Genomic DNA, 26,796 nt, shown 5'->3' on the forward strand with positions numbered 1-26,796 from the left:
AAGAGCAGTTCAAACAGATAGAAATTACCCAGTCGGTTGAGAACTGTCTGAGGCTTGCCCAGAACACAGGTGAACATGAGGTAACAATTGGTATTAAAGTTGACCCAATTACTCGGAAATGCCAAAGGCACCCAGACAATGTTACAGTGAGAGAAAAAAATTGATAAGAAAGGAATGTAAAACAAATCGTATCAAAAGAAAGCATAGGTTAGACAATTGGAAGTCCATTACTTGAGCTATGTACTGACACAGGGTACTAAACGCCTATCAGTTTTACTCCACCACAGTATGATAAGGAAGTTCGACAAGTTCGGGGGCTATTCACGAATAGTAGATACAATACAAGATCTGACCAAAGAGGGGAGACCTTCCCTGACAAATTATATAACTCGCATTGAGAATGCTAAGAAAATTCAACAATTATATCAACACCTCCTAACTCAAGTGTTAAAACAAAGCGAGACATGGAATGGAGGTGGACATCGTAAAAGAGATAGACAAATATGGAGACGTAAAGGTCTGTGATAAGTCATTGATTTGGACATCTTGAAAACACGGAGATTAGGACTTGGAGTTGGAAATTCCAGTCTGCAGTCCTACGTACATCTGTATGTGGGAGAGACCGGGTTTACTTCAGACAGGCTGCGTGCTCCAGAGAGAGAGAGAGATTAGGCAATTTCTCTCTCCTGTTTTGTTTTCTGATTTTGTTTCGGGTAAAGGGATTATTCCTTTGGACAAAATAAATAATAAATGATGATTTGACAAAATTAACCCATTGGGCTCTCAAGAAGAGCCGCAATGGATTTTCTGTGTTTCTTTTAAAACAGGTGACCCTGGTTTTTGGGACAACGTGAGTGTTGATGGTGCAGGATTACCAAGAGTAGTTCTTTGACATAAAATGGCTTTACAAAGTTACGGTGCAACCTTTGCTGGAGAAATTTGGTGCAGGAAACGATCCAGTGGTGTTAAAAATTTAAGACTTTAGCTGCAGACATCAGCAGATACCAAATGTCACAGCGTGGTGATATCAACCTGATTCTCTTCTTTTGAAAACATTTTGATTTGTTTTGTTTTAACCCATTTATTGTCTTCCGAGACAGAGTGCTCGAGGTGGGAAGATATGGGAGTTATATCCAAAAGTAATTACAAGTACTTCTGTCTCTACTATAAAACCACAAAGCCTGGACATAATATGTTTCTGAAATTGGAATTGATAAGAAAAATTTATATGAGTTGCTATTCAAGCACTCGAGAAAGGAAAAATTTACTTGTAATTTAAGGGGATAATCAAATTATATTTTAAAATAAAAGAAGTCCAGTCTAAATGGTTCCTATTGAATGCTGTGTATCAAGAATTCTTTTCGGGAGGAAAGAAAATTTTACATTGACAAGTCCTGTCAGTCCAACAATACTGCTCTCAAGTTGGGATAATTGTGAAATGATAGAAGGGACTCGGGCACAATGTAGTGGGATATTTTGGGAAATGAAAAGCGGTTCAAGAAGAAATTACGTAAAATAAACAATTTTTGGGATATTGGAGCTGACTGTAAATATTGTATCGGACAGTAACATTAGTTTGGCAACATTAGATCAAAAGGTCAGAGATTTAGGGTCTCGCATTAAAGATATATTTTTAAAAATAAATGAAAATACAGATAAGGAATTGTCTAAGGATCAAATACTGATCACACATTTGCACAGGATAGCTACAGTGCTAGAAACACATGCCCAAACCATTAATAAATTAATAAAAGAGGAATATAATGTATCTTAGCAGGCGGCTGCTAATGACATCTGTAGTACATATGGTAACTGGATTGTGGAACAGACACGAGAGAACCTAGCCCAGATACAGGCAGGGGAAGTACCCTTATGAATAACGAATCAACAAACTGAGGGTGAACCTGACCTGTGGGCATGATGGAGGTGGTACCTCCAAGCGGCTGCTAGCAAACAAGAACATCACCCTTGCCAATTCAGGGCAATGGTGCGGGTGTACCCCACTCAAGTGGAGTGTAAACCTGACGGAGGAGGGCTCCTAGGGTTGGTACTAGTAATAGTGGTGATGGCACCTGAAACCCAGAGAGGTGTAACAAGTACAGAATATTGGGGTAATGAAGGACGGAATGCACATATCCCATCACAATATGTTACCATATGCTGAAAAAAAAATTAAAGGGAATTTGGCTGGAACAAAATTAAAGGGATGTGTTACTAGACATGCTGTCATTGTATGTCCACATAATGTTAGACACAGCCCAGAAGCACAGGGTGGGATAATTTACAACAGAAATGCGTATGTGCCGCCCCAACAGCCGAATATCAGATAGGGCATTTTGCACCCAAAATCTGTAACATGTAACCTGAGAGTTACGGGTTAGGCATACGCATGGAACATCACGGAAGATAAATACCCGAAAGGCTGTGTATTAAGTGCCGGACCAATGTTGCATAGACTCTATCGGTATTGGTCTAAGTGATTATTAAGTCATAATCATGATCAAAAAGGGGGTCTGTTAGAGTAAAATTTAAGCTGTTGGGTTAAAGGCAGAGATGAAGTGACTATTGTGTGCATGGCTGCGGTCACTGCCCCAAGACCACACTGAAATGCGCTTTGCGCAGACCAGACTAACCCTAATTAAAAGCTTAAACATAACATATGACTACTAACCAAAATGGACTCTACTAAACAAAATGGATTCTGCGACTGTGGGAAAAGACATTTAAAAATGCTGAGTTTGTGTATTCAGAAAACTGACTTACAGTCTGGAAGTACAAAAGACATTTCACAACGAGCTGATAAAAACTACAGAACCAGACTGAATAGACAAAGCCCATACTGTCTTAAGTTGATAACAGTTGTTTTAATGTGATTGGAGGTCATTTGTTGCTGTGGGGGCCTAATTGGCTAATGTGTAAACTAATCAAGACTAATAATGTAATAGCTGCTGAAAGTCTGTATTTGAAAGGTATAAAAAGCGTGACAACCATTTTGAAGTTGAGAAGGTGGCTGCGTACAATGCGGAGTGTCCAGTTCTTCTCCCAAAGTACTTTGTCCAATAAACTGCATGTTGAATCTTTAAGTATGACTCCGAGTGGTGATTTTCCCACAACAAAGGAGATGCAGAAATGTGAACTGCAGCCTGTCCATCCCAAATGGATAGTTTTGGTGTGTGAAATATGATGGTAAAAGTGCCTGTTTCATATTGGTACCAAATATCAGTCATCTGCAAAACTGATTCTCTTTTTAACAAGAGTAGTCAAATTTGGAGCCTGCAAGACTATCATCATCGCCATAGCAGCTGCAAGATCCAAAATAAAAGAAGTTGTTGTATTTTCAGTCTAGAATTAAGCAAACTGAGCTAAAAGCAAAACACAAAGGTTTTGGTCCATTTGATATTTTGTACCAAGGGCTGAATTAAACCTATCAAATATACCTTTGTAGTGATAAGTAATGTTCCTAGAATATTTTAAACTACATGATATAAATAGCTTCCATTTAGTATGCTTTTTAAAAAGAATCAGGCTCTGCTCTATTCAGGATCAGATTAATTCAATCACATTCTGACCAGGTCACCCTTGTTACCTTCGCTGACTGCCCCCTGCTGCTTTTACAAATAAAGTCATCATCCAAAATCACAACTGAACAATATTTGAAGCATTTTTGAGATCTCTTCAGACCTTTTGATGTTTGATATTTTTGTATTCCTAATCTCAAACTTTTGAACCTAAAATCAGCGTGGAAATTTACTCCCTTGAGTAAAGTCTGTAATCCTTCCTAATACATGAAGCAGATGTCTGTCTGCTTTTTAAAAAAGTACTTAAACTTATTGAGTAGATAATTCAATATTTATCAACCTCATTTACATAATTACTAACATCCAAAACCTGTCAGATCACCAGTGTGTGGTTATAATCCACTATCTCCCTGCCCAAGTCCAGCAGCAGTGGAGATTCTGGACTTTAGTAGCCTTGAAGGAAGAGGGGATGCTAGAATCTGACGGAACTGGGTAGACCTCCTGGAGTTAGGTAGGAGCTGAGGCTTTGTAGGACACATCATCATCCTGCACTTTAGCAATATGGGATGTGGGGTGGGTTGCTGGAGTTTAATAGCACAAGAGGGGTGGGGATCCTGAAGTTTGCCAGCAACATGATATCAGTCCTGGGGATTAACAGCAAGAGGAAGAGCAGGATATGGGGATTTTTGCATTGCGGGAATGGTTCTGGAATTTTGCAGCACTAGGGTGCTTCATAGCACTAGAAAGAGGCTCCTGGGGTTTGGTAATGCTGGGGCAGGGTTTTGTGTCTACTAGCAGTGGCAAGGGGTACCTAGAGTGTGGTAACACTAGTGGAGTCGTCCTGGCTTTTGCCAGTACAAGGGTGGTTCCTCGGGTCTGGCAGCTGTAGGGTGGAGGTCCTGGGGCTGAGAGAGATCTGCTAGCACTGAGGAGGATTCTGGAGTCTGGCAGAAGTGGGAAGAGGCAAATCCCAGTGTCTGTCAATTGTAAACAATTTTACAACACCAAGTTATAGTCCAGCAATTTTATTTTAAATTCACAAGCTTTCGGAGGCTTCCTCCTTCCTCAGGTGAACGATGTGGAAAATCATTTTTCACATCATTTACCTGAGGAAGGAGGAAGCCTCCGAAAGCTTGTGAATTTAAAATAAAATTGTTGGACTATAACTTGGTGTTGTAAAATTGTTTACAATTGTCAACCCCAGTCCATCACCGGCATCTCCACATCACGACTACCCGTGTCTGTCAGCACTGAAAGAGAGATTCACAATGTGGCGGCATGAGGGGAGGGGAGGTCCCAGAGTCCCGCAACATTAGAGAACTGGGGTCCAGGAGTAGGGCAGCACAGGCCGGTCGCTGCTCCGATCGACTGTTGGAGTCGAAGGGACGTGACTTGCACCGCGGCCGCCGCCCGGAGGAGGGCGGGAGAGGCCGCCCGGTGAGAGAGGCCGCCCGGAGGAGGGCGGGAGAGGCCGGGACGGGCCGGTGAGAGAGGCCGCCCGGAGGAGGCCGGTGCCGGTGAGAGAGGCGGGCCGGAGGAGGCCGGTGCCGGTGAGAGAGGCCGCCCGGAGGAGGCCGGTGCCGGTGAGAGAGGCGGGCCGGAGGAGGCCGGTGCCGGTGAGAGAGGCGGGCCGGGGCCGGGGCCGGGGCCGGTGCCGGTGCCCCGCAGCCGCCATGTTCCGGGGAGCAGACGCGGCCTGTCTGCTCGCACAGGCCGCCGCCGGTAACCGTGCCGCCCTCACTCGGTTTAAGTCTCTCACAATCGCCGAGCGCCTTGGACAGACCCGCGGCCCAGAGCGGGACCCGAGCCCGAGCGCAGGCCACGGCCCCCAGCAGCAGGTGAGAGCCCGGATTCGCCGCTTGATGAGCCGAGGGTCGATGGGTGCAGCAGTGACCGACCCGGGCGCAGAGTCAAATGGGTCAGATTTTGCTGAAAAAATAAAGCCCTCAGTTATTAATGTAAGGACTTGCACAACACCAGGTTATAGTCCAACAGTTTTATTTTAAATCACAAGCTTAATGTGTAAATCGTCCAGCGACTCGTGGCGAGGAAGAGAAACCCTGAATTGCGAATCGCCACAAGTTGCCGGATGCTTTGCGCCGCTCCGCAGTTACCTCCGCCAGAGCGGCATCCCCCCCCTCAACCTCGCCCTGATTCCCCCCCTCAACCTCGCCCTGATTCCCCCCCTCAACCTCGCCCTGATTCCCCCCCTCAACCTCGCCCTGATTCCCCCCCTCAACCTCGCCCTGATTCCCCCCCTCAACCTCGCCCTGATTCCCCCCCTCAACCTCGCCCTGATTCCCCCCCTCAACCTCGCCCTGATTCCCCCCCTCAACCTCGCCCTGATTCCCCCCCTCAACCTCGCCCTGATTCCCCCCCTCAACCTCGCCCTGATTCCCCCCCTCAACCTCGCCCTGATTCCCCCCCTCAACCTCGCCCTGATTCCCCCCCTCAACCTCGCCCTGATTCCCCCCCCTCAACCTCGCCCTGATTCCCCCCTCAACCTCGCCCTGATTCCCCCCTCAACCTCGCCCTGATTCCCCCCTCAACCTCGCCCTGATTCCCCCCTCAACCTCGCCCTGATTCCCCCCTCAACCTCGCCCTGATTCCCCCCTCAACCTCGCCCTGATTCCCCCCTCAACCTCGCCCTGATTCCCCCCTCAACCTCGCCCTGATTCCCCCCTCAACCTCGCCCTGATTCCCCCCTCAACCTCGCCCTGATTCCCCCCTCAACCTCGCCCTGATTCCCCCCTCAACCTCGCCCTGATTCCCCCCTCAACCTCGCCCTGATTCCCCCCTCAACCTCGCCCTGATTCCCCCCTCAACCTCGCCCTGATTCCCCCCTCAACCTCGCCCTGATTCCCCCCTCAACCTCGCCCTGATTCCCCCCTCAACCTCGCCCTGATTCCCCCCTCAACCTCGCCCTGATTCCCCCCTCAACCTCGCCCTGATTCCCCCCTCAACCTCGCCCTGATTCCCCCCTCAACCTCGCCCTGATTCCCCCCTCAACCTCGCCCTGATTCCCCCCTCAACCTCGCCCTGATTCCCCCCTCAACCTCGCCCTGATTCCCCCCTCAACCTCGCCCTGATTCCCCCCTCAACCTCGCCCTGATTCCCCCCTCAACCTCGCCCTGATTCCCCCCCTCAACCTCGCCCTGATTCCCCCCCTCAACCTCGCCCTGATTCCCCCCCTCAACCTCGCCCTGATTCCCCCCCTCAACCTCGCCCTGATTCCCCCCCTCAACCTCGCCCTGATTCCCCCCCTCAACCTCGCCCTGATTCCCCCCCTCAACCTCGCCCTGATTCCCCCCCTCAACCTCGCCCTGATTCCCCCCCTCAACCTCGCCCTGATTCCCCCCCCTCAACCTCGCCCTGATTCCCCCCCCTCAACCTCGCCCTGATTCCCCCCCCTCAACCTCGCCCTGATTCCCCCCCCTCAACCTCGCCCTGATTCCCCCCCCTCAACCTCGCCCTGATTCCCCCCCTCAACCTCGCCCTGATTCCCCCCCTCAACCTCGCCCTGATTCCCCCCCCTCAACCTCGCCCTGATTCCCCCCCCTCAACCTCGCCCTGATTCCCCCCCCTCAACCTCGCCCTGATCCCCCCCCCCCATCAACCTCGCCCTGATTCCCCCCCCATCAACCTCGCCCTGATTCCCCCCCCATCAACCTCGCCCTGATTCCCCCCCTCAACCTCGCCCTGATTCCCCCCCCTCAACCTCGCCCTGATTCCCATGAAGTTGCTGAATTTGCACATTAATTGGACCAGAATTCACTGTAGCTGCGAACTGAACGGCGCCCGCCATTAGTCAGACTTGTCCTTGCCCGCTTAACTTCCGAGACTTTGCGCTGTAAGTGAGCGAGGGAAACGGTGCGACGCCCTCTACAGGGCATCTGGGATCTGTGTGAACAGGGCAAGCAACTGTGTATCTCCTTAAACAATCAGACTGAAGGATTGCACAGCTCGGAGTCTGAACCAGTGAGTGTAAATTGGAATAGTGAATTCAGTGTCAAATCAGGTACAGAAAGAGAGGGAAAGAAAGATTGGATTAAGAGAGAAAGAAAATTAAGAAAACATATTTACATTTTAAATTTAACATTTTTAAAATCTGCCCAAAAAATTCAAAACCTGAAGGAATGAGACTCCACGCTTGTAATAGTTAATTTTCAGTGCCAGAGAGGTTGATTGGCAGTAATTAACAATTATTATGTTGTTAAAATATGATATATATTAATGACCTGGACTTGGGTGTACAAGGTATAATTTCAAAGTTTGCAGATGATACGAAACTCGGAAATGTAGTAAACATTATGGAGGATGGTAACAGACTTCAGGAGGACGTAGACAGACTGGCGAAATGGGCAGACACAGCAGATGAAATTTAAAGCAGAGAAGTGTGAAGTGATACATTTTGGTGGGAAGAATGAGGAGAGGCAATATAAACTAAATGGTACCATTTTAAAGGGAGTGCAGAAACAGAGGGACCCCTTTTAAAAGCAAGGAAGTTATGCTAAACCTTTATAAAATACTTGTTAGGCCTCAGCTGGAGTATTGTGTTCAATTCTGGGCACCACACTTTAGGAAAGATGTCAAGGCCTTAGAGAGGGTGCAAAAGAGATTTACTAAAATGGTACTATGGATGAGGGGGGAAGGCTTCAGTTATGTGTAGAGACTGGAGAAGCTGGGATTGTTCTCCTTAGAACAGAAAAGTTTAAGGGGAAATTTGATAGTGGTTTTCAAAATCATGATAGAGTAAATAACAAGAAACTGTTTCCAGTGGCAGAAGGGACAGTAACCAAAGGACACAGATTTAAGGTGATTGGCTAAAGACCCAGAGGTGACACGAAGAAACATTTTTTTTTAACGCAGCAAGTTGTGATGATCTGGAATGCACTGCCTGAAAGGGTGGTAGAAGCAGATTCAATAGTAACTTTCAAAAGGGAATTAGATAAATACTTGAAAGGAAAATATTTACAAGGCTATGAGGAAAGAGCAGGGGAGTGGGACTAATTGGATAGCTCTTTCAAAGAGCCAGTACAGAGGCATGATGGGCTGAATAGCCTCCTCCTGTGCTGGACCTACTATGATACTACGAAAAGAGTACTTGTGCTACTAATTACTAGCCCTAAATATATGCAGCAGGTTTAGTTCGTATCTAGCATGCAAATACAGTAACTTCATGACATTCGGTGCATATCAATGGTGAGGCAGACAACGAAATGCCGTTTTCGCGAAGCTAACGCGAAGCAGCACAACTTGGACAGCAACTTTTGAATATTCGCAGTTAACAGCTCTGCTCCTCGCCTGAAGTTGCTGTACCATTTACGCATAAATAATGTCAAGCGTCATTAGCCTCACCGTTATTTTGACAGCAAATTCTGGCCCAATAGCGCAAGTACCCTTTTAACGATGTGATAAGTGTTAATGACTGCCAATCAACCTCTCGCCCAGAAAGTGAACAAATGTAGAGTCTCATTCCTTCAGGTTGTGAATTGTTTTAGGAGATTTAAAAAATGTCAAATTTTAAATTACATTTTTTTTCTTACTTTTCCTTTCTGTCTTTTTTTCTCTCTCAATCCAATCATTGTTTCCCTCTTTTTTTATTTCTCTGTCTGTACCAGATTTGACATTGAATTCACCCACGCTAATTCACCCTCCTTCTCAGTCCTTCCTCTATTTATTTCTCAATCCTTAAGTCTAATTGGTTGAGGAGATACATTGTTTGTCCCATTGTTCACCAAGGTCCCAGATACCCTCGCTGTGCTGTTATCAGCTCGCACTTCCAGCAACTTTGTAGGCAAAAAATTTTAAAACCTAAACATGCACGAACAAGTCTAACTAATGGGGCATGACGTGAGATGCCCCGCTCCAGCAAAATCTGGCCCAATGGTATTTACGTCATATGGTCAGCCGGGGGTGGACTTTGCTCAGAGCGCTCAGTTTGCTCGAGCTAGATATCAAGGTACACCTAGTACAGAAACAACCCAAACCCCAACCATTGCACCAACTGTGCAAACCCTGCTGGGAAACTCCAGCCAAATGCTGTAGAGTAGGAGAGAAGATCAGGTCAATTAAATAGTGGTCAAGTGACACCCATCTTGAGTTTTAAATGTTTGCACATTGCAGCAGGAGACTGATTCAAAGTCATGGAAAAGAATTGATCAGAGTAGGAGAAAGGGCGAGGAGTCCTCATTTCAATGGGAGACTGCATTCAGGAGGAAGAACATGAAGGAGGGAATATGTGGAGATATGGGGATGAAGAGAAGAAAGAAGAAGTAATGACCACAATATTAGTGATAAAACAGACACAATAAAGGTTCTGATGGAGAAAGACCAGCTATCAGCTGGAAAGCCTTTCATTGTATGCTGCCAAGGAGTGCAAAAGAGGTGTTAGAAGGACCTCCCCAGTTACAAAGCAGTATTCAAGTCTTAGAAAGACATACTTTTTTTTATAAAGAGTTATGAAAATGAAAAGTTTTGGGGTTCAAAGAGGAAATAAAGCTTATAGGAGGAAGCTAACAATGGATGAGAAGCGGAGAAGAGCTCAGCGTCAGTTCAGGTGAAGCTAGGACCCATAGGAGAAGCGAGAGGATTGAGATCACCCCTTGACCAATCAGATCGCAGCATTTTTGACAACAGCGTTCACTGTATCTGCTGGCTTGAATTGTTAAACCAAGCAGTGAAAGGTACAACATTTTATATCAATGTAAAAACAGTTTTAAACAGCGGAAAAAGGGTAAGAAATAATTGAATTAAATAAAAAAGATAGAAGGGAAAAGTAAAAAAAAATTCAATTTTTTTAATTAAAATTTTTTTTAATGACTAAAAGATATTAAATAAGGAATAATGGGGCTCCACATTTTTAAAAGTTAATTTTTAGTTGTTTGGCAGTCATTAAGACGTACCTCGCATTAAGCGTACCTTTTTGGTGGCGTAATTAGTTACTTTCCAGCTGGGCAGATAAGCAAGTTGGCGTTTTTTCAATGATTTCTCTGATTGCAGCGTGTGATGTCCCTTTAATTCGAAGCTGTCATATCGCCGGCGAACCACTAGGATCAAGTTCCAGATTTCCGCATTTCACTGCACATGTGCGAGGGCCGGAACTTGCTCCTCTATTTCGCCACTAACGACAGAGAGCACTGTTGAGCTTTCCATTAATTCGGGAGTGATTTCTGCCCCAATGTAAACAGCTGTACAAGAACCACAGATTTCTTTACTGGGCAACATGCAATAATTTGAGAAATTAGTAGCTAGAGCACAACTGAGAGACTGGTCTTTTCTAGCCATAAAGTTTTGGAAATATTCCTCCCCCCTCCCCCCACCACCAATGAGTGCAACATTTAAAATCATGTACTAGAATAAACATTAGTTTTGAGGGAAAATATTTATATATATAAGGTAGCTTTTTAATGCAATCATCTCTGAATGGTTTAAGTCACAGTCAGTGGAATGTTCCTCTTCATCCTTCATAAAGCAAAGAGAATAGGACTTATTGCAGGATATTAAATTATTTAAAGGTATTGGAATGTACTTTGAATGAAATAAATATGTTGTGGAAAGCACAACAAAACTTTTGTTTTTGTAAATCATGAACACCTTTTCCTCCCTTTCTCCTGAAGGTGTGGTTCATACCAGGGTTTGAATCCATGGGTGCCAGCACCCTCCGGTACCTTGTCCAAGTGGCCATTCTTCATATGTGAGTGTTGGCGGGCAATTTCTTTCTTTCTTCCTCCCCCCAAACTGACAGCAATTAGAAGAGAGAACTTGGGCTGAATTCTCCCCCCAGCTTGTATTTGTAGCACCCCAACTGTCTGTCCCAACATCATCTAACATAGCACAGACTGGGAATCAAACCTAGCATCTTTTGATCTGTCTGGCTTAGTAAAATACAAGGTGTTGCCTTTACCCAGTAGGCCATTGAGGGAGCTGCTCTGCAATTATTGTTACGTAGAATTATATAGAATGTACAGCACAGAAACAGGCCATTCAGCCCAACAGGTCCATGCCGATGTTTATGCTCCACATGAGCCTACTCCCTCCCTACTTCATTTAACCCTATCAGCATATCCTTCTATTCCTTTCTCCCTCAAGTGTTTTTCTAGCTTCGCCTTAAATGTATCTATGCTAGTCAACTACTCCTTGTATTAGCAAGTTCCACATTCTGGGTAAAGAAGTTTCTCCTGAATTCCCTATTGAATTTATTAGTGACAATCTTATATTTATGGCCCCTAGTTCTGGTCTCTCCCGCAAGTGAAAACATCTTCTCCACACCGACTCTATCAAACCCTTTCATAATCTTAAAGAACTCTATCGGGAAGGCCCTCAGTCTTTTTTCTAGAGAAAAGAGCCCCAGCCTACTCAATCTTTCCTGATAGATATAACTTCTCAGTTCTGGTATCATCCTGGTATATCTTTTTTGCACCTTCTCCAGTGCCTCTATATCCTTTTTATAATATGGAGACCAGAACTGTCCATAATACTCCAAGCATGGTCAAACCAAGGTTATATACAAGTTTAACATAACTTCTCTGCTTTTCAATTCTATCTCTTGAGAAATGAACCTCAGTGTTTGGTTTGCTTTTTTAATGGCCTTATTAACCTGTGTTGCTACTTTTTAGTGATTTGTGCAACTGTACCCCCAGACCCCTCTACTCCTCTACCCCATTTAGACGCTTATTATCCAAGCAGTATGGTGGCCCTCTTATTCTTCCTACCAAAATGTAATGCCTCACACTAATCTATATTGAAATTCATTTGCCAATTATATGCCCATTCTACAAGTCTATTAAAGACTTCCTGTATTTTGTCAGTCCTTCTATGTACGTTTTTAACTATACCCCCGCCCCCCCCCCCCCCCCCAATTTGGTGTCCTGCGCAAATTTTAAAATTGTACTTCCGATACCTGAGTCCAAATTGTTTATATAAATGGTGAGCAACAGTGGTCCCAGCACTTGTGGAACACCACTTCCCATCTTTTGCCAGTCTGAGTAACTACCTTTAACCTCTACACTCTGTTTCTGTTTTGCAGCCAGCTCACTATCCATTCTGCTACTTGTCCCCTGGCTCCACATACTCTGACTTTAGTCATGAGTCTACAATGTGGTATCTTATCAAAGGCCTTTTGAGAATCTAAATATATTACATCTACTACATTACCCTTGTCTAACCTTTTCGTCACTTCTTTAAAGAATTCAATAAGGTTGGCCAAAGATGACCTTCCCTTTTAAAATTCATGTTGACTATTCTTTATTATACTTTTGGTTTCTATTGTAGATTATCACAGCAGACAGATGTAAATTCTCTTGGAGAAATGTGCCTTTCCACCAATATATCCATACAAGTATTTATTTAGTAATTAGTTTTCCCAATGTTTTATTGAATTCTTGTTAATCCCCACACTTTCTGTGGAAAATTTACTGTGACTGCCATAAAGCATATTGTCTGTGTATGCAGTTTAAGCTTTCCTAACTGGTTCAGTCATACTCCCTTTTTGTCTGGGTGGACAATCCAGAGTATTGATCTGGTTGAGACTGCTCTCCTAAATTTACTATAAAGTAACTCCATTGCTTGTTTTTAGTGAAATCAGTGCAGCCATATATACAAATTACTGTATTTGACGACAGCTGTTCAGGTTTTAAAGTTAAGTGCTTTAGAAATAATCTTAGAAAAAAAGTAATTTTTAATAAAGAAAAGGTTGTGCATTTTTTCTGTCTTCATTTCATGGCACATAGCCTTAAATCTGGTGAAAGCTTACATGTGATTAATTTTATATATAAATTATTCTAATTAAACTATTGTATTTGACCACTGCCATTGGTTTTAAAGAACAATTGCAGTATGTATATGTTGAAAAAAAAGAATGACCAACATTGCGTATTATGATAAACATGCCATTTCAACTCACCAAATGAGAAAAAGACTTTATGGCCTTTTTTTTATTACCTTTTTTATAGCATTTAACTCAAACCAATTACAGTGGTTAAATACATGCATGTAGAGTAGTTGAGCTCCTATCGGTAAGCACTTCCATACTGTCCAAGGCATCCTGATTATCCTTTTCAGTCTGTGATCTTAATCAAGCAGCGTCTGAAACTGGAACATTCAGTTCAAGCTGTCTCACATCCCAGTGATTGAGGACAAGAAGGGACGTTGCACTGGAACCTTCCATGGGAACGGTATGGCTCAGAGGGGCAGTTCTTCAACTTTTCTGCTTGGGATATGGGTGATCAGCAGCAAACGAAAGTACATAAGACAGAATTTGGTATGCATGCACAGCTGTTTCAATGCAAACTGCATATACACAGTACATGAGGGACATTTGGGAATCGTTGATGCATACTTACCACTATTTGCGAAAGGATATCTGGATAGTTTGCACTGGATACAGGAAGTTGTGTATAATTGGTTTCTTTCTACATGGTGAAATAACAGGAGAAAAGGAGATGACTCCAAGAATTAAAGACCGACTCATAATGAGCAACCAGAGTTGACAGAAGCAATTACTGTTGTGAATTTTGTTTTCATTTTTAGATAAACAAGAAGTCTCATATCGAACGGAAACCACACAAACAAATTTGCAAACCTGTTTTGGATCATTTTGATGAACGATATGGACAAGAACTTGGGGAATTATGGGGCAAAGTCAGGTAATAAATAGGTGTTATTTCCTCCCTAGTAAATTAGATTGAGATAAGGCATAAATATTGTAATATCCTTTTACCAAATACAAGTAAAGTCATGATTACATGCCATAGATTTGATCGAAGTCTATGAGCATTATTTGCTCTATATTTATTTTCTGGGTTGTCTAAACTACTGTTGTCATTTTTAAGTAAAGTTTAAATGTTCTTGCTTGTTACTGTTTCTTGAAAGAAACTATTCCAATTGAACATCAAATCACACCTGTTTCGTATTTTGTTACACAGAAAATAAAAATGGAACTTGCATATATATAATGCCTTTTATGTCCTCAGGACTTCCCAAACTGCTTCACAACCAATGAAGTACTTTTAAAGTGTAGGCACTGTTGCCATTTGTGCCAATGTGGCAGTTGCTTTTTGCAGAGCAAGGTTTCACAAACAGCAATGGCCCAGAAATTGCTCGGAGCAGCGAACCAACAGTGCTCGCTGTTCCATAGATTTATACTAACCGACTAACTTACCGCGGTCTTTACTGGGTGCAGTTCCTCGAACAGGAAGCAGAGAAGAGCCCAGCGTTAGCTCCAGCGAAGCTAGGACTCATGGGAGAAACGAGAGGAGCAATCTCTCCCCTCGACCAATCAGATTGCAGCATTTTTGACACACTGCGAAACTGTTTCTGCAGGCTTGGAACATGAAATCCAGGAAGTGAAAAGTACAGCATTAAAATCATTGTAAAAACAGTTATAGACAGTGAAAAACAGAGGGGGTAAGAAATAATCAAATGAAATAAAAGAGGCAGAAGGGAAAAGTAAAAAAAAATAATTTAAATTTTAAATTTTTTTTAATTAATTAATTTTTTTAATTAATTAATTTTTTTTAATTAACAAAAACTATTAACATGAGGAGTAAAGAGACTCCACATTTTAAAAGTTAATTTTTAATTGTTTAGCAGTCATTAAGACTTACCACACTATTAAAACTTAGTTTAGACCTGGTATTTTTACTTACTTTCCAGCTGGGCAGATGAGCAAGTTGGTGCTTTTTCAATGATTTCTCTGATTGCAGCCGACAATATACCTTTAATTCAAAGCTGTCATATCGCCAGCGGACCAGAAGGAGCAAGTTCCGTATTTCCACGTTTCACTGTTCATGGGCGAACGCTGGAACTAGCTCCTCGATTTCACCACCAACAACGTAGAGCGCTGTTGAGCTCACCATTTTTTTCCAAGCAGTTTCAGCCCCATTGAGATAAATGGCCAGATAATCAGTTTTTAGTGGTGTTGGTTGAGGGAAAAATTTTGGCCAGGACATTGGGAGAACTCCCCTGCTCATTTTTAAGTAGTACCATGGGATCTTTTATGTCTCCTTGAGCATGCAGACGTCTCATCTGAAATACAACACTTCCAACAATGCAGCACTCCCTCAGTACTGCATTAAAGTGTCAGCCTAGATTATATGCTCAAGTCTCTGGAATGGGACTTGAACCCACGACTTTCTGAGTCAGAGGCCAGAGTGCTACTACTGAGCCAAGCCTGACACCTAAGGAAAAATGTTAAAATTTGACAGCAAATTAAATAATTAAAATGCAGCATTGCTTATGGGCTGAGGCTGAGACCAGACAGTGGGTTTGACAGGGTTGTGTATGAGGGGGATTCAGGTGGAGGGTATAGGTCAGGAGCAATGTTCAGGGTGAGGTCAGGGCATGGATTGAGGTGTGGGGCCGAACTGGTGCAGTTGGGTCAACTGTGGGTTTAAGGGTAGAAAAAAAGAAAAAAAAAACTGTGGGTTTAAGGGTGAGTTGTGCTTGTGGTTGGCATAGGTGTGGCAGAGGTTACAGGTTGCTGCAAATGATTAGGGTGAAGTTGGTCATGGAGATACATGTGTGGACCAACAGGCTAGTGTTTGGACTCCTGTGAATAGAAAGCATTGAAAAAGTGATATTTTATTAGCCTAAGTTGATTGGAGGATAAGCTTGCTAGCTTTGGTACCTATGTGGATAAACGTGTCCAAATGATTTTGAATATCTAGTTGAAGAGATGGGTTTAATGCTGCAACACACTGAAGCTCTAATGCACTGTACCTTAATGTGGAAGGATTCAGGTTTATGCCCCACATCCTCGAATCCAAGAATTTGGTCATACTGTCCTGGGTGAAAATGAGCAGAAGCCTGGTACTTACACACACATGCTGGGGTGGTGGGATTGGATTGAGACTCAGCCTGGGCCTATCCTGCACTGTTTGTGCTATAGAATAACGTTGATGGAATCCTGAGAGAAAATTATTTGCTCTTTTGATCAATGATGCACACATAAAGAAAGGGAGAAAAAAAAACTTCTGACTGGAGTTACTGATGTACCTGTTTGCAAAACCCCACAAAAAGGATCCAGCAACCTGGTTTCTACAAAGGCTGAGATTTTCCGCTTCGCCGCCGTTATTTCGCCAGAAGTGCGCCAGAAAACCCATTTTTCTGTGCAAATGGGGTTTCCGCTGCACTTCAAGCAAAATTACGGCAGCAGAGCGGGATAGCCCCAAGAAAAGTCCTGGCCAATGGGTCTTCAATTCAAGATTCATGGTAATGTGGATTGAAATAGCCTTCCATCATGAAATATGTCTGCCATCGATAGGAGAATTCCAACAGATTTTGCCAAGGTTTCCAGGGCAGTAAATCCTATGTTGAGAATGTAGCTTGCTAGATTACAGTTGCTGATATATGCAGTACCAGCAACACCATACAGCCTACATGATGGTTTCCCTACTTCATGTTACCTAGTTCTTTAAGGGTACAACTGTTTCTGCTTTTCACCTGTGAGCACAAGGGAACTCCTTTGGATTGGGTCCTTTAATTTCTAGATTGTCAAATCATCCTATATTGAATTGCTTTTCCTTAAAATTCCTGATGAAAACATGGCTCCCCTTAATGTTATGATACATAAATCTATCTCTTTTCTTTCTAAGGGTTCATTTAATTTAGTTTTGACTGGGATAGTTAGCGATTCTGCATCTTGGTAATTGATGCTTCTTTCATTCTTCTATGACCGTCTATTGTCGAGACAAATTCCTGTTCAAGTTTTTGTCAAAATTTCATATAAAATGGGTTAGAGAACATAGATGTAATGTGGAGCTAGTATAGACATAACCGGCTGAATGGCTACTTTCTGTGCTGAAATTTCTGTGATTCTTTGACTCAGTGCTGTCTTTCCACCATTTCCTAACTTCGCCTTTTATGCAGGTAGGATCAAAAATTTCCAAGTCTTCAAAGCGTGAAATGCGTATCCTATGGAGACCAATCACTGGATTCTCTAATACCAAAGATTTTATGTATCAGAAAGATAGTATTGCCCTTTGTTACAAGTTGACAGGATATGATACTTCTGCTAATAAAGGATATTTCACCAGGAATGTAGCTGCTTCATTGGCAAATCTGTATTGCATAGGTTTACAGAGTATGAGATTTTATCATCCTTCTTGATAGCAAGATCAGGACATTAAATTTGGCAATATCTGCTTTTCAATCCTCAAATGGCCTCCCAAACCTTTTAGATGCATTTCTATGATCGGAGAGTATAATGAGTAAAGAAGAAAGTAGATTAATCACCTTTTGGCAATATTGTCATTAATCTTTTTAAGCACAACTATTGTACATTTCCATAATTTCCATGTTTCACCCCTCTTGATTCGTAAATGTACTGGACTAGTACTTCAGTACTTCATTTAGTTTTTACTATTGTAACATTGTGCAGTACCTGTTTTTGTAGACCATTACAATAAGCTTATTTATAGTTTAATTGTAAACACTTCATGTTGTTCATGTTCTCTTGCTAATATCTCTGATAATTGAAAAGAATGAAGTTGGGTGCTCTGTGGAAATCCTTTTATATAGTAAAAGATTTCATTCAAACAACCGTGGAAGGGAAAGGAATCCATAAAGCTTTGTTTTGCAGTTGGGTTTGTTCCTAGCTATGGTACATGGAGCATATTTGAAATTATATAAGTAACTAAAGTTATTTATCTATTCTATTTGTTCATCCATCACGTTTTGTCCTAGAGTAGGTCCTAACTCAAGTCTCACTCATCTTAAGCTACTTACTAGAGAAGAGTAGCTGAGGTGATTTCCCATTACCTTTCTCACCGTTTTGTATCTTCAGAGTACCTTCTCCTAGGTGGGCTGCATCTAATGCTAAAGATCCCCACTGCCCTTTACAATGGGGGTGAACCCAGACCCATCAGATGCAAATACTCTCGCTGGACGTCAATATTCAGAGCCAGAACTCTGGTCTCCGCTTGTCGGAGCTGTCTGGAGTAGTGCCGGACCCAACCCTTCTGACTTAGAGTTGGAAATACTACCAGTGTGCCAGTGGTTACTCCGTCCGGACGTGATGGATGTCAACCCAGTATTTAGAGACCATATTCTAGTCTCCATTCACCAGGGCTGACTGGAGAGGGGCTCGAACCCTTCACCTTCAGCCTCGGAGGTGGGAGTGCTACCATTAAGCCAAAGGGTCACTCATTATCCATTCTGTAATAAGTTTTCATTAAAGTTAATACAACAAGCTTGAACTTTATAATAGTGGTATTTATATATTTTTGAGAGTACTTCAGGTGATGGCTCTTTATACTACCTGTCTAATTAGCAGTGCAGCATTTGTAGCACCTGTAACTAATTAGCACAGCAAAATTATTGCACCTGCATCTAATTAGCACCACAATGGTTGACCCACCTGTGTCTAATTAACACAGCAACCATTCTGCAAACTGGAGCAGCTGGACTGGCTGATTACCATCTCAACTTGTTCTCTCTCATAAGGGAGTGAGTACTCATCATACCAATCAGTGACCATCCGGGGAAAACCTCTGTCACAGATTTTTGAAAAACTCATTAATTAAAGAGCAGGCAGGACCTTTTCACCAAAGATCAAATTGGTTTATTTCATTGGTTGATTGGGAACTTACTAATTGTGTTTAGATCTTCTTAGGTAGGAATGTATTTTCTTGCAGTATATTGTGTGACTCCTGTCCAGTTCTGTACCTGTGTATTTACTTGCATGTGGTGGTATTTTGTTGTAGGATGGCATTGGGAAAGTCCAGTCATGTAGTACTGTCAGTTTTATATATATATATATATATATGTGAATGTATTATTGTAAAGTTCATCTCAAAACTTAACTTCAAAAGCAACAGGTTACGATGCTTGACCCTTGAAAGTTTGCATCCATCTAGGAATTCTTTCCAAATTGTGGCACATGATCAGATGAAGAGCTCCATTTTTGCTGTGCTATTATATGCTGAGATGATATATTAAATACTACATTATAATGCAATACAATATGCCAATACTGAAAGTGGTAGAAGACGTATATTCTAACAAATTTACCTTGGTAAAAAACAGAACTTTGCTAAACCATCAGAAACTGTCACATTTCTTCAGGAATAATTCTTACAATGATTTTTGATTTTTTTTATACATATATATGTGACTATTCAATATTTATCAAATTTTTGTGCTGCATTAATTGTGTGTGTGTGTGTGTGTGTGTGTGTATCGTAAAACTCTGATCAGTATCTAATATCCACCAGTTTGAAGAATGTTTGGTAACGTGGTTGGAGACTAATTCAATAAGCAATTAGAGTAATTGGCACTTGGTGCTTAATTCTGCTAAAAGTAGATTATCGAAAAGGTGCAGATTATAGGGGATAAGGATAACATACAGGAGCTGCTGTTACACCACAGAGAGAAATTTTTTTTGTAAAAACCCTATTGACTGAAGTACTGTACAATTACTACTGCCTTGTCTATATGCAGTTGTACAATACATCCAAAATGTGATTGACAGTTAATTTAAATATGCATATGCAAGGAAATAAGTTCATAGAACTTTGCGGCATAGTCTTTTAAATTATTTTTATCGTGGTCTAGTAATTACATGCATAGTTACTAAATTACTGGGAAAAATAATAGATATTGTATCAATAGTTATCATTGTTTCTCTTTTGGCATGTTACATATTTGAAGTACTGTGTAACTAGGCAAAGATAATGTATAGTTTTCAGGTTAGGAAAGCAGTATTTGAATCTTTACAAAAATTAGATTTTAAATTCTATGTAATTTTGCTTACCATGACATTTTACAGTTGTAATTGATACAGTAAAGAAGGGTCCAGTAAGACTTTCATCACGTTTGTGTGTGGAGGAGGAGTAGTAGTTTGATGAGATTGAAAATTATAGTTACAATCCACCCTGCCATGAGTACTGACGGTGCTGTTCAAAAGGTTGGGATTTTTGAGGGGAAAAAATGAATAAAATGTACAATTTCATATGTTGTTCACTGCCCTGGAGCATCAACCTGACTCAGTTAGTAACATTCTTGCCTCTGGGTCAGAGGTTGGAGCCCATACCAGGACTTCAGCTCCTGGTATCTGCTGTGTGCCGAATGTGGGCTCAAAGTCATGCATATCAATTTCTGACAGTCCTCCTGGGGAGGAGGGAGGTGAGCAAGATCTCTTTAGGGCTGAGATGGCTCCAAAATGGCACGCCTGGCAATGGAAGTTCGGAACTTAACATTTCATGGCAGAGTTAGTAATCAGATACCTGAGCCAGGCAGTTCTGGAGGCCTCCAGGGCTCTCTTAATGATTGACCAGCCAGTCTGACTCATTAATGGGTGCTGGAGGGGTATGCCCGTCACTGATGCCGTAATTCTTTCCATTTGACTCCAGATAACCTTGCAAGCTAGTGCCCTAATGGCTGGAAAATGTAATGGGAAGCTTACATGCCTCAGTGCTGGTAAGCTGCATCTTTTTAGCTGGTTATACTCCAGCAGTACCCCTGCGCACACATTGGGTCCGTAAGACATGGCTCTGCTACCAACTAAGTTCTCTCTACTCGGGTAAGTGGGGTGTAACTGTACGAGGAGTGAATGTGCAGTCCATATTGGGCAAACAGGAACTCTGTGTTGATGACTCAGTCACTAGGTTCGGACAATCTTAAAATGTTATTGTCTTGATCTTTGTTTAAGATTGCCAGTATAACCATTTTGTAATCAGTTCACCAAAGAGTTAAGCTGTTCCAACATGCATTTAGTATAGTACAATAGTATATAATCTCTTTTTTTGTTAATCATGGTTCTATAGCTGGAAAATACTAGACATAGGCATTCCAGTGATCTTTTGGTTTCAGAAGTTTTAGGTGAAAGTTCAAGCATTCTGCTTCTCACCCCTTTTCCCCCAAAAAAATAATGCTAACAGTTTAAATTTTACTGACTTTTTTTTCTTGTTTGCCTGTCTTTCAGAGAAGTGCTCCTGCTTCCTTCCAACTGGCAGTATGCTGTGCTCGTGAACAAGTTCAGTCACTATGTAGCACTGGAACAGTATCTTCAATCACAGGGATATTACAATTTTCTACAAGATGTTTTACCCTTTTCCCAGCATTCTTTACAATGTTACATCAGCAGGACCCAGTGCCGGTTCCCCAGACTCCAACATCATACTGAAAGGTTGAAGGAGTATTACCTCCTGAATGCAGCCTCTTTACTGCCTGTCCTTGCATTGGATGTACAAGATGGAGAGAGTGTGTTGGATATGTGTGCTGCTCCTGGAGGGAAATCTGTGGCAATATTGCAGTGTGCCACTCCAGGTAATCCTTTGTTATTTTATATGTTACCCAAAGCTCTCAATTTTCAGAATTGCCACATTCGCAACTTACTGAAGGGTGGTATCATATAGCTATTGTTAAATTACTCTTTTCCCTACCCCTATTGTGTAATTGTCACCATTCCGTTTGCGGCTATTTTGGACACTCTGGGTGTAATCATCCCATCTATTGACTTATTGCTCATTTGCTCCATTTCAGTCCCATTATACATTGTGCTTCAGTAAATGAGAAGCAGTTACCAAAATGCATCAAAAATAAAATGGCATTGTAACTCGGGGTCCAGGTTGGTGACGTGACTTCTGGGTGCATTGAACCTGAGGGATGTGAGACCATTACTAGTGGCTGGTTGTGGAGGTGCATGTTTATAAATTTACTTCTGAATGTACTTTAGTGATGGGGGTGAGTTGACGTTCCCGCATCGCTTTCTCCTAACAGTAAAAAAAAATGGACTGGTTGTGGAGCAGAACATTGCGTATGCTTGCATACATGTCCAGTGCTCCCATGTTGCTGAGCTTAGCGCATGGTGCAGCCAGTAGGCCTGTTGGCAATCTGAGTCGGGTATCTTTAAAATAGCACCCATATTGTAGGTGAAATTACTCTATATTATTGTGTAGGCCTGAATAATAAGTGAGTAACAAAAAACCTGGAGGATGAGCTGAGCAAGCAACCTCTGGGAGAGTTAGTTGCACTAATAGGATGATGATTGCTGACACTGCTCAGCTTGGGTGAAACCACTCAATATGGTTGGAGGATTTTCACTGTTAAGAACTGCCACTGTTTTGACAGGAACAGTTCACTATTTGCATGCAATTTTTGTTTGCTTGTTTTTTTGAGGAAAAGAAAGCAAGACTCGCATTTATATAGCACCTTTCACAACCTCAGGACGTCCCAAAGCACTTTACAATCAATGAAGTACTTTTGTTAACCGCATTTCGGAGCTAGAGCTGCGGGTGGATTCACTGCGGAGCATCCGTGCTGCTGAGATTATCGTGGATAGCACGTTCAGTGAGGTGGTCACACCGCAGGTAAAGATTACGCAGGCAGAAAGGAAATGGGTGACCGCCAGGGACAGTAAAAGGACTAGGCGGGTAGAGTAGGAGTCCCCTGGGGCCATCTCCCTCTCAAACAGATATACCGCTTTGGATACTGTTGGGGGAGATGGCTTATCAGCGGAAAGCAGCAAGAGCCAAGTTCGTGGCACCAAGGGTGGCTCTGCTGCACAGGAGGCGAGGAATAAGAGTGGCAGGGCTATAGTGATAGGGGATTCAATTGTAAGGGGAACAGATAGGCGTTCCTGTGGCCGCAAACGTGACTCCAGGATGGTATGTTGCCTCCCTGGTGCTAGGGTCAAGGATGTCACGGAGCGGCTACAGGGCATTCTGGAGGGGGGAGGGTGAACAGCCAGTGGTCGTGGTCCATATCTGTACCAACAAAGAGATTTAAAAAAGGGATGAGGTCCTGCAAGGTGAATTTAAGGAGTTAGGAGATAAATTAAAAAGCAGGATCTCAAAGGTAGTGATATTAGGATTACTACCAGTGCCATGTGAGTATAGGAACAGGAGAATAGACCAGATGACTGCATGGCTGCAGGGATGGTGTAGGAGGGAGGGATTTAGATTCCTGGGACATTGGGACCGGTTCTGGGGAAGGTGGGACCCGGACAAGTGGGACGGGTTACACCGGAGCAGGACCGGGACCGATGTCCTCGCGGGGGTGTTTGCTAGTGCTGTTGGGGATGGTTTAAACTAGAATAGCAGGGGGATGGGAACCTGAGCAGGGAGACAGAGGAGGGGGAAACAAGGATAGAAACAAAAGACAGAAAGGGAAGAATTAATAGTGGAAGGCAGAGAAAACAAGGGCGAAAAACAAATAGGGCCATAATGCAAAATAAAACTAAGATGACTAGCAATCTTAAAAAGACAAGTCTAAAGGCATTGTGTCTAAATGCGCGGAGCATTCGCAATAAGGTAGATGTATTAACGGTTATGATATAGTTGCGATTACGGAGACATAGCTGCAGGGTGACCAAGGATAGGAACTGAACATCCAGGGGTATTCAATACAGGCAAAAAGGGAAAGGAGGTGGGCTAGCGTTGTTAGTAAAGGAGGAAATCAATGCAATAGTGAGGAAGGATATTGGCTCGGAAAATCATGATGTGGAATCTGTATGGGTGGAGCTAAGAAACACCAAGGGGTAGAAAACGTTGATGGGGGTTGTCTGTCGACCCTCAAACAGTAGTGAAGATGTAGGGGAGGGCATTAAACAGGAAATTAGAGATGCATGCAAGAAGGGTACAGCAATAATCATGGGTGACTTTAATCTACATATAGGTTGGTCAAACCAAATTAGCAATAATACTGTGGGAGAGGAATTCCTGGAGTGTGTACGTGATGGTTTGCTAGACCAATACGTTGAGGAACCAACTAGAGAACGGGCAATCCTTGACTGGGTATTGTGCAATAAGAAAGGATTAATTAACAATCTTGTTGTGCGGGGTCCCTGAGGGAAGAGCAACCATAACATGATAGAATTACTCATTAAGATGGAGAGTGAAGTAGTTGAATCCGAAACTAGGGTCCTGAATCTAAATAAAGGAAATTACGAAAGTATGAGGTGCGAGTTGGCTGTGATCGATTGGGGAACTTTGCTAAAAGGGATGACGGTGGATAGGCAATGGCTAATATTTAAAGAACGTGTGCAGGAATTACAACAATTATTCATTCCTGTCTGGCACAAAAATAAAACAGGAAAGGTGGCTCAACCGTGGCTTACAAAAGAAATTAAGGATAGTATTAGATCCAAGGAGGAGGCATATAAAATTGCCAGAAAAAGCAGCAAACCTGAGGATTGGGAGCAGTTCAGAATTCAGCAAAGGAGGACAAAGAGATTGATTAAGAGGGGAAAAATAGAGTATGAGAGTAAACTAGCAGGGAACATAAAAACTGATTGTAGAAGCTTCTATAAATATGTCAAGAGAAAAAGATTAGTGAAGACAAATGTAGGTCCCTTACAGTCAGAAAAGGGGGAAATTACAATGGGGAACAAAGAAATGGCAGAACAATTAAACAATACTTTGGTTCTGTCTTCACAAAGGAGGACACAAATAACCTGCCAGAAATGTTAGGGAACCAAGGGTCTAGTGAGAGGGAGGAACTGAAGGAAACCAGTATTAGTAAAAAAAAAATAGTGCTAGGGAAATTAATGGGGCTAAAGGCTGACAAATCCCCAGGGCCTGATAATCTACATCCCAGAATACTAAAGGAAGTGGCCCTGGAAGTAGTGGATGCATTGGTGATCATCTTCCAAAATTCTATAGACTCTGGAACAGTTCCTACAGATTGGAGGGCGGCAAATGTAACCTCACTATTTAAAAAAGGAGGGAGAGAAAAAACACTGAATTACAGACCAGTTAACTTAACACCAATAGTGGGGAAAATGCTCGAGTCTATTATAAAAGATGCGATAACAGAACACTTGGAGGGCATTAACGGGATTGGACAAAGTCAGCGTGGGTTTATGAAAGGGAAATCATGCTTAACAAATCTACTGGAGTTTTTTGAAGATGTAACTAGTAGAATAGATAGGGAAGAACCAGTGGATGTAGTGTATTTGGATTTTCAGAAGGCTTTTGATAAGGTCCCACACAAGAGGTTAGTGTACAAAATTAAAGCACATGGGATTGGGGGGAATATACTGGCATGGATTGAGAATTGGTTGACAGACAGGAAACAGAGAGTAGGAATAAACGGGTCTTTTTCCGGGTGGCAGGCAGTGACTAGTGGGGTACCACAGGGATCAGTGCTTGGGCCCCAGCTATTCACAATATATATCAATGATTTGGATGAGGGAGCTAAATATAACATTTCCAAGTTTGCAGACGATACAAAGCTGGGGTGGAATGTGAACTGTGAAGAGGATGCAAAGAGGCTCCAATGTGATTTAGACAAGTTGGGTGAGTGGGCAAGAACATGGCAGATGCAGTATAACGTAGATAAATGTGAGGTTATCCACTTTGGTTGTAAAAACAGAAAGGCAGATTATTATCTGAATGGTGATAGATTGGGAAAAGGGGAGGTACAACGAGACCTGGGTGTCCTTATCCACCAGTCGCTGAAAGCGAGCATTCAGGCGCAGCAAGCAGTTAGGAAGGCGAATGGTATGTTGGCCTTCATTGCAAGAGGATTTGAGTACAGGAGCAGGGATGTCTTACTGCAGTTATACAGGGCCTTGGTGAGACCACATCTGGAGTATTGTGTGCAGTTTTGGTCTCCTTACCTGAGGAAGGATGTCCTTGCCATGGAGGGAGTGCAACGAAGGTTTACCAGACTGATTCCTGGGATGGCAGGACTGACGTATGAGGAGAGATTGAGTCGACTAGGCCTATATTCACTAGAGTTCAGAAGAATAAGAGGTGATCTAATCGAAACAGATAAAATTCTAACAGGACTAGACTGACTAGATGCAGGGAGTCCAGAACCAGGGGTCACAGTCTCAGGATACGGGGTATGCCATTTAGAACCGAGATGAGGAGAAATTTCTTCATTCGGTGGTGAACCTGTGGAATTCTCTACCGCAGAAGGCAGTGGAGGCCAAGTCATTAGATGTATTCAAGAAGGAGATAGATATATTTCTTAATGCTAAAGGGATCAAGGGATATGAGGAAAAAGTGGGAACAGGGTACTGAGTTAGACGATCAGCCATGATCATTTTGAATGGCGGAGCAGGCCCGAAGGGCCCAATGGCCTACTCTTGCTCCTATTTTCTATGTTTCTATGTTTTGAAGTGTAGTCACCGTTGTAATGTAGGAAACGCAGCAGCCAATTTGTGCACAGCAAGCTGCCACAAGCAGCAATGTGATAATGACCAGATAATCTATTTTAGTGGTGTTGGTTGAGGGATAAATGTTGGCCAGGACACCAGGGAGAACTCCCCTGCTCTTCTTCGATCGTTTACGTCCACCTGAAAGACCAGATAGGGCCTCGGTTTAATGTC

The 26,796-nt window shown here is 42.7% G+C and overlaps 1 protein-coding gene across 3 annotated transcripts in view; it reads left to right on the forward strand.

Annotated features, from left to right (window-relative positions):
* The first annotated feature begins 4,808 nt into the window (after positions 1–4,808).
* nsun3 (NOP2/Sun RNA methyltransferase 3) overlaps positions 4,809–26,796 on the forward strand; it is a 62,122-nt gene continuing 40,134 nt past the window's right edge. For all 3 annotated transcript variants that reach the window (XR_010964394.1, XM_067992839.1, XM_067992838.1), the window contains exons 1-3: positions 4,809–5,356; positions 14,049–14,164; positions 21,442–21,785. Coding sequence is in view for 2 of the 3 variants with exons in the window: in XM_067992839.1 (XP_067848940.1) it covers positions 5,192–5,356; positions 14,049–14,164; positions 21,442–21,785 (625 nt within the window). In the remaining variant the exon portion in view is untranslated. The remainder of the gene's footprint in view (positions 5,357–14,048; positions 14,165–21,441; positions 21,786–26,796) is intronic.

The sequence above is a fragment of the Heptranchias perlo genome, chromosome 11 (genome assembly GCF_035084215.1).
Source record: "Heptranchias perlo isolate sHepPer1 chromosome 11, sHepPer1.hap1, whole genome shotgun sequence".
Taxonomy (NCBI): Eukaryota; Metazoa; Chordata; class Chondrichthyes; order Hexanchiformes; family Hexanchidae; genus Heptranchias; species Heptranchias perlo.